The sequence below is a fragment of the Etheostoma spectabile genome, chromosome 15 (genome assembly GCF_008692095.1).
Source record: "Etheostoma spectabile isolate EspeVRDwgs_2016 chromosome 15, UIUC_Espe_1.0, whole genome shotgun sequence".
Taxonomy (NCBI): Eukaryota; Metazoa; Chordata; class Actinopteri; order Perciformes; family Percidae; genus Etheostoma; species Etheostoma spectabile.
Genome location: NC_045747.1, coordinates 330,810 through 339,787, shown reverse-complemented (window position 1 = coordinate 339,787; position 8,978 = coordinate 330,810). Strand labels below are relative to the sequence as shown.

At 42.8% G+C, this 8,978-nt stretch overlaps 1 protein-coding gene across 1 annotated transcript in view; it reads right to left on the bottom strand.

Moving 5' to 3' along the window:
- The window catches only part of LOC116703640 (retinoic acid receptor alpha-B-like), a 23,812-nt gene extending 17,085 nt beyond the window's left edge, over positions 1–6,727 (bottom strand). The window contains 1 exon segment of the mRNA XM_032538500.1: positions 5,529–6,727. Within this exon segment, the coding sequence (XP_032394391.1) occupies positions 5,529–5,727 (199 nt within the window). The 5' untranslated portion in view covers positions 5,728–6,727.
- Between the last annotated feature and the right edge of the window lie 2,251 nt (positions 6,728–8,978).

Sequence of the window (8,978 nt, the reverse complement as noted above, 5' to 3'; positions counted from 1 at the left end):
TGTGAAAGTGTGGAAGTATTTTGGATTTCCACAGAGTTATGTTGATAACGTTCGCCTTGTCGACAAAAAAGTCCCAGTGTGCAAGCTCTGCTATGTGTGTTTACCATTGCACATTAGCCTAGCAGCTATTGATAATATTGCTATAAGATATTCCTTTTGCTTATAGCTTCAACCCAACCAAACTGCACGGTTGAATTTCAGCCTGCATGCACCTTTTGCGGCCTAAACAGAGCAGCTTATATTGGATATATCAGAGAGATCAACTCTTTACTCTTTACTATCGGTCTGCTCAGCTGCTGTGCCGGCTCGATGGTGGTGTAAGCCCCCAACTAGGCCTTCAAGGTGACCGTTGTCTTCAACCATAACCATTGTCTAATCCTAGCGCCTTCCAGGCAGCATGCTTTCCAGTAGACTGGAAAACCTTTTTTTTCTTTTTACTTTATTGAAAATTATCAAGTTTATGTTGTTGTCAATGTAATGTGGTACATTGTGAACAAACGTCAGACATTATAATCCATACAAGTCAAGTCTAAAAATGGCATAGCAACCTGTGCTTAAAAAAAAGAAGTAAAAGTCGAGAATCATATCAAACCGTGACCCTAGAATTGAAAATGAAATGGAATTAATTACTTGGAGAATTTTGACACCCCTAATCAAAATGGACCAGCAAAACCAGAAATCGTCTCCAGAACTCTAGCTCATATTGAGCTATCTGTGATAAGCCTAGTCCAAAGTCTGAACCATCTAAAAAATGCCTCAGTAGAGTTGGGCAATATACCGATATTATATTGATATTGTAATATGAGAATAGATATCGTCTTAGATTTTGGATATATTGTAATATGGCATAAGTGTTTTAAGAGGCATTTGGTCAAAAATATTGTGATATTAGATTTTCTCCATTTCGCCCAGCCCTATGCCTCACCCTTGAAATGAACCGGGCCAAGGTTCGGCTGTCTGGTCGTGGACCAGGGGAGGTTTTACACCTTTCATTTTGTTTCGGGTCACACTGAAAAGTCAAATGTCCGGACCAAACAAGGTAGGTGTAAAAGTACCGCAAGTATCTCGTGAGGACAATGTGTGCCATATTTAGAAGGCCAATTCAATGTACCAGATACATTTTTACTCAAAAATATCTATATATCCTCTGCTGCTTTGTATACATTTTTTGAGGGCCAAAGAAACTTGATGGTGACACCCTCAACATGTATGGTGTATTAGAGTAAGCGTTTGATGGTCTGGAAGATTCCATAACAGGGAAATCAAACCCAGAAAACATAAAAAAGAACAGTATTGAAGTTTTAGTCACGCTAGCACCGTGTTCATACTCCAAATTAGAAGTTGGTACAACAATAGCAGTCATATTTGTTCTCTTTCTTCTTTATCCGGTCTCTAATGAATGTAAAGTATGTGAAGGTGTGACATTGGAGAAGAAATTCCGACACAGTCAAAACCATGCCTTGCCAAAGGACACTGACTAGAACGAAAGAATTAATAATCTGACGGTAGTGTGATCCCTCAAACACACATATACAGAAATAAAGAATCTAGTGGCTGCAAACACTGACACACAACTGTCCACCTCCTCCCCTTTTCTCACACTCACACTCAGGGCAAACTTGGTCAGTATGCCCTCACATTCCCAGGCAAACTGTGAGTATCAGTGTGTGTGTGTGTGTGTGTGTGTATGTCCAACAGACAGAAAGAGAGGCCATTCAGTGCAGAGAAGTGATGACTGGGCAGCTGACACAGGAAAGAAAGAAGCAGATAGAAGGAGAAATAAAGAGAGGGAGAGATGTAGGTCACTTCCCAATTGTCAGTGAGTCATTGCCTTGGATAACACTCAAGAACGTGCACACACACACACACACACACACACACACACACACAGTGAAGGACTATCCCCCAGGCCACTGCTTACATGTCGCTGGAGCAGTTACTGAATGTGTGTAGGTGCCCATGTCTGTGTACGGCCTTTGACCTTTGAACCTGTTTGACGTTCTTCATTCCAGTCATGCACAAAGACCCCTCCCACCCCCACCCCCACACAGAAGGCAATCCTCCTGTCGTTACAGCTTGAATTTACGAGCACTTCCCCCTTCCTTCTATAATACGTCTTTCTTTCCCTCTGTTTCTCACCGGCCGAGCAGAGTCCACTTTGCACTCTCTATTTTTATGACTTTAACTCGGCTGTGCAAGGGCTATGTCACAGTGACATAACCATGTTAATATCCTTAGGTTACTGTCTCACTCTGAGGCTGGTTGTCTCGAACATGTGACTCTGGAGTGGGGCAGCACTTTCAACTCCAAGCGAAAGGTCCTGTGTTTGTGTGTCCAGGGTTTTCCTCCAGTGAATTTCAAGCCTGGTCGACATTTAGACGTAGTCATATTTTCAAATCTCCAGTTAGCTTTTAGCACTGGAATGTAATGTAGAGCCCTATGGAGTCTTATTGCTTTTCTAAATTTTCAGTTTTCGCAATGTCATCCATGACGTTATTTGGCTCTATGTTACAGTGTTTTTCAGTTAAACGACCGAGGGCACAACTGGAGCCACATGTGCAAAACTCTATCTACAGTCTGCACAGCAGCAGTTCATGTGGACCAAACAAATTCCTTTTTCATTGTTAGAACACAGTTTTCAAAACTCTACACACGTATCCCTTAACTTTAATCACAATGTGCACAACCCTATGGATTTACAGAACTTTGTTCAGATGCTAACACAAGTTTTGCTGTTACAAAAGTTAACCTCCCATTCAGACAGGACAGATCTCAGTCTGGTGTCTATCAAACTCTGCTGATTGTAACCTCAGCTGAAAGACTAAGCAGGTGTCTTGTTTTAGACGAGTTAGTGAACATGTACGGGATTTATATAGAGAAAGAAAGAGTTCTTTTGTAAACAAACACCAAATAAGAATGAAACCATTATATACTGTACTGTTTGAGAGAAACAGGTAAAAGAGGAAAGCTACCAATATGTCCCGGTCAGATGTCTGAGGTTATATACACAGCTATAAAAAAAAGTGAAAAACACCATATCTTTACAATAGTAAAACTGCATTCTTACTGTTGTTCAGAAAGTAATGGAGGTGAAAGCAATGGAAACACCACATTCATTAGTATTTAGAGATGGTGCAGACATCCATGTGATGAAGGACACTTGCTGTTTGATGCTGAGAGAGGCAGGATTGTGAGATTGTGGCGTCAGGTGACTTTCCTGTGCAGAAGCTCGAGTGAAGGTGATGACCTCTTCTGAAGAGTCCATCATGTTATTTTAATCCTCCACGTCCTCCTTGGCTACTAGCAACTGTGTGGGGGAGGGGTGGGGGTGCGTGCGTGATAACGTAAGCCTTGTGTCACGTGGATGTGCCGACAGTGTTGCTGCCATTACTTAGAATTCCTCATGGAGTCAACAGAAATAACACACTATAGCTTTAAACTATCGTAATAATTTGCAAGGTTCCGTAATCAGCTCCAAATACACAATGCTTTTCACTATCATAAAGCATACAATATTATAATAGTAATATTATTGTGCTAAAGTATGCCCCCTAATTCCTTGTCAATTACATCGGAACACAAAACACTTATAATACCGTATGCAATATATTTGAATGTCGTGTAACAGAGTAAGTAACTTACAGAATCTGTGAAAATCCTTCTAGGGTTGTAACTTACTACCTTATGAATTATTTATTAAGCTGAAAATTGTTTCTCAGTTAATTGCTAAACTGTATTGTTAATTAAATTAAATGAGAATAAAATACTAATCGGAATTTGCTTAAGTCCAACATGGTATCTACATCAGTTTACTATCACATAGGACACGGAAAAGCACTAAACCCTACACATTTGAGAAACTGAAATCTAGGTACTGCATGGGAATGTTGCATGAAAATTCTATGAAAAATAGAATAGTATCGCAACTAAACGCTTCAGCACTAAATATGGCTGGGTATTGTTCAAAACATTTCCCGGTACTGATACCAGTACTGATACTTGGATAACAATTCATGAACATTTCTTTTTCTGATTCTAACTTTGCTAAAATCAATTTTTAAACTACATTATGGCAAAAATTTGTTTTTTAGCTCCTACTACATGAGCCCCATCTCTGTGTGTATAACCTAGAGTTTCTCCTGCGCGTCTCTACGATGTGTAACATTAAACCACCAATCAGAAGCATGATTACATCTTGGTAGAAGCATGCTGCATGCTTATTGGCTCACTGACACTGATCAGATTCCCTCCTTAGGTATTCAAATTTGGTACTGAATGAAGAGGGATTTTTTGATACTCGATACTAAGAAGGCAATTTGGTTGGTACCTAAAAAGTATCGTATTTGGTACCCGGCCCTAGCTCTTAACCATCTGCACATGAAAAGGCCTGTGCAGTTTATGTTGACGAGCTAAAAAGACTCCGAGTTCATTCTCAGCCAATGAGAAGCACTGAGCCGGAGGTCAGGACGGCTGGATTTGGTAAATGAGTGCAGGCAGCTGCTGACCTACTGAGGTCATATGAATCACTTGAACCTAACCTGAAAGTTGCATAATCCACAGCATACACAGACATACAGCTACATTAACATCCTCATTGTTAAGGATAGGGGTGGGAAAACAAATCACATCACATATGTGTCAGGATTTTTTTTGTGACAATTTATTAAAATTGATTCATTCCCCCAGAATCAATGTTTTTTTTTTACCAATGATTCAACTAAGTATTCTCTGTTTACGGTACCGCAGACAGCGACTACATCTTATCCGTTTCCAGCAAAACTGACCTAAAGCCGAAAATTTAAAAAGTCCATGTTATGTTTTTCTTTACAAATGAAATAAATGTCCAACTGACTGTGTGACATGGGATGTGCATTCCTCACAGAAAAAAATGTTTTTAGAAAAGTCTCATGATATATTGTCTTTAAAAGTGTATTATTCAACTTTGGTTAAAGATGGAAAAGAAAATCAGAATACCCAATACTATCCAGTCCCAATACTTCGAATTGAATTGGGACAAAGACATATTGTCTACCCTAGTAAAGGTATATTAGGGCTCTGGCAATCATAATATTACATTTAAAAAAACATATCCACTTGATTTAAATGGTGTGGACACAAACAGTAGCTAGTGTACAGTAGAACAAGTACATCAATTATGTAAGGGTCTACAAATGAAAGAACAGGAAAGGAAACATGCTGAGCAGGCTAGTTCCTAGCTAGTTCGTTAGGGGCCTTAAAATGAGGCTGTAGGGCACTTGATATGCTACTATAGAAGGGACTGGCATGGCATGTGTCCCAATTGGAACTGGTGTAATCATGCATTCAACACCCCCCTCCCACACACACACACACACACACACACACACAACTGACAAGACATTTTAGAGCACAGGCAAGGGCTTTACCCACCAGCACCCCCTTGTTATTTCTCAACTTCTTCAATTATCTACACTGACTAATTCTGGTGTGCCCTGCACTTATTTTGTTTACAAGTCCGAAATGGCAAATCATGTTTCAATGGGACTCACAGTGGCTGGATCCGCTCCAGTGTCTGCCGGTGACCAGGGACCCTCCGAACGGACGCTGGAGTCCTCCTACACCGGACAGGAGTCCCTTCTCCGGTCCAAGCCCCGGGGGTCTGTGGTAGTAGTCCATGCTCAGAAAAGAGCCCGTACTGGGGCTGCTGGGGCTGGGGCTAAAACCCACAACATCCCCGCTTTCGTACATCCCCGAGAGGCGGGCGGCGCCTTTGATCTCTTCGTACCAAACAGAGAGAAAAAAAGATCAAAGCGTCCTGGACGGCGAAGAGAGAAAGAGGAAGGGAGGGAGGGAGAGAGGAGGGAAGAGTTCACATCTTCATAGCAGACTGATGGGAGGAGGGGGAGAAGAGAAAAAGAGATGGCCGGTCCCGGTGACCTTTCAGCAGTTTACTGTCAAACTCAAACCTGCGTCATGTCGTTTTTTCCCGACCGGAACACGTTTAGAAAACAAAAAACGCTGTTGTCTTTGTTAAAGTCCAAATGCTACAAGTGCTTGTCAACTCAACTGCTGTGCTGGTGGAGTTACTCGCAGCCCTCCTCACTTTAGCACCAGATCATTAAAAGAAGAAGAACTGTAATATGTAAATAGGCTAAACACACATGTGGTGTGGAGCCTATTATGTTCAATATTTGCTAATGACCCCGACGTCTACAGCCTGTGTCAACGGGTTTAGGTCCTCACGTCGCTAGCGCTAGCAGTTTGTTCCCATAGTAGCTGAAATTGTATTATGTAAACCACAGTAGCTGACCGTCAGCCACTTATCGATATCGAAAGCTAATGGCCAGCCAGGCGAACAGTCTCCAAGTGGACAGACTACTCACAAGCACAACTGCTTGTGAGCTGTAAATGAACGTAGCCCTCGCCGAAAAGTAAAAGGTCCAGTCGGTGGAAACGCGCTGCTCCGTCCGCTCGCTCCGGTTCACAGAATCCAAACGTTGGCGACATAAAAACACCCTCGACACATAGATGCTACATACGCGCTGTCACTTAACTTGCCGCTTTATGACCAAGTAGCAGAATATCCAAAGGTAGTCAAATTTGCGTGGACGGTGAGGTAGGTCGAGCAGATATCCGTGGCAGTCTGGGTTTGTCCTCCTCTGTTGCTCGTTGTTGAGGTCCAGCAGCAGCAGCGCAGAAAGCAGTGTCCTGTGGTACCCTCGCTGTACCCAACGGCCTCTCTCTCTCTCTCTCTCTCTTTCGCTCTCTCATTTGTAGAGTGACACCAGCTGCGCACGAGCTCCACCTATCTGCCCCGCGCGTGCCTTCGACATTGTGGTTATTGCTGACTGATGTTCTCTGCATACTGCCTGTATTAGCCTGTTATTACCTGGCACACAGGGCCGGGTTAGAACTACACAGCATAGCCTAGATACAGGCTACACACGCCTGTACTAAAGTAGCCTACAGATCTAAGGCAGCCTACTTGCAGCCTTCTTCCAGTTTTGAGGGACTTTTCACTTCTACTGCACGACATTACACAGGGCTTAAAAATACTCTCCTGTGCAGAACTTGCGCCAGTAAACCATAATCATAATTCCGATTGGTCTAAATTCACCATAACATCCTTTAGAGTAGGCTAAACTACAAACCTGGTATAACAAATTAAATAATGGAATATTTGGATGAAAATGCTAACAAATTTTGAATTGCATTTGGTTATGTTTGTGATGTTTTTTCCTGTCTAATGGGACCTGACTGTTGCATTAAAAAAAATTGCATGTTTGCCACATAGGGTTTTGGTTTTCATGCATGAATGCACAGATTTACACACACACACACACACACACACACACACACACACACCCCTTTAATCCCTACTTTGATGTGATGCCTCCCTGTATTGATTAGCTGCTGGTTAATATGAGCGGAGAAAGAACCCATCACATTTATTGCTGCCTGTTAATCATACCAGACATTAAATCTATAGAAACTAAGGACGGGGAGAGGTGAAAATGGGTTTTGGGAGGCATAAAAAAACAAAGAGCAAGATGAGGATGAAGATGGAGATGAAGATCAGGGTTAGTAGGTTAATGTGAACGCAGCAGGAGAGTAAAGGCATCAATAATCCAGGTATAGAGCCAGTCTAGGGCAACGATGGAAGAGGTGAAACATGTTGCACAGTGACCAGTTCAACCTGCCAGTGACTGTGTTATTCTTTTACATAAATATATCTGAAGCGTATTAACGACACTGATCAGCTGGGGCTCGCGCACTGATCTCTATCATTAAAATGATTGAGCAGAAAAAGTGGACATGCATTTGGAGTGAAAGCTCTGTGAATCTGCCTACTGACAGCTGGCTACACACCTGCACGCTTGTCATTCAAAGGTATTAGCGTGACTGATTCTTTGTACTTTTATGGATTTGGAGAGTTCCTAACCTGTTTCCATCAATCACTAGCGATGTGGCTTTATATAACACTTTTTGTACTGTTCCTCCAGTTCTCCTTTAATACACATATTGCACACACACACACACACACACACACACACACACACACACACAAACATACACACACACAACACACATGCATACACATGCGTACACATGCATAAAATTCAATACACACCACACACACACACACACAAAGCGTAGGCACGCACACACACACACACACACACACACACACACACACATAATACATCCATCGTCCATCCATCCATCTTCATCCGCTCATCCAATATCAGGTTGCGGGGGCAGCAGCTCCAGCAGGGGACCCCAAACTTCTCTTTCCCAAACCACATACACCAGCTCCAAATGGGGGATCCCGAGGCATTCCCAGGCCAGTTTGGAGATATAATCTCTCCACCTAGTCCTGGGTCTTCCCCGAGGTCTCCTCCCAGCTGGAACACCTCCCTAGGTAGCCCCCCAGGAGGCATCCTTACCAGAAGCCCAAACCACCTCAACTTGCTCCTTTCGACGCAAAGGAGCAGCGGCTCTACTCCGAGTTCCTCTCGGAGGACTGAGCTTCTCACCCTATTTCTAAGGGAGACGCCAGCCCCCTTCCTGAGGAAACCCATTCGCTGGATCTCGTTCTTTCGGTCATGACATATATACAGTATCTATGTATATTTATATATATATACACTCACCTAAAGGATTATTAGGAACACCATACTAAGACTGTGTTTGACCCCCTTTTGCCTTCAGAACTGCCTTAATTCTCCGTGGCATTGATTCAACAAGGTGCTGAAAGCATTCTTTAGAAATGTGCCGCCCATGTTGCCAGAGGGAGGATAGAATCTTGCCATGTGATGGAGAATGGTGGGATGCACATCCAGGGCACGAAGCTCGGTTCCACCACATCCAAAAGATGCTCTATTGGGTTGAGATCTGGTGACTGGGGGGGCCATTTTAGTCCAGTGAACTCATCTTCATGTTCAAGAAACCAATTTGAAATGATGTGAGCTTTGTGGCATGGTGCATTATCCTGCTGG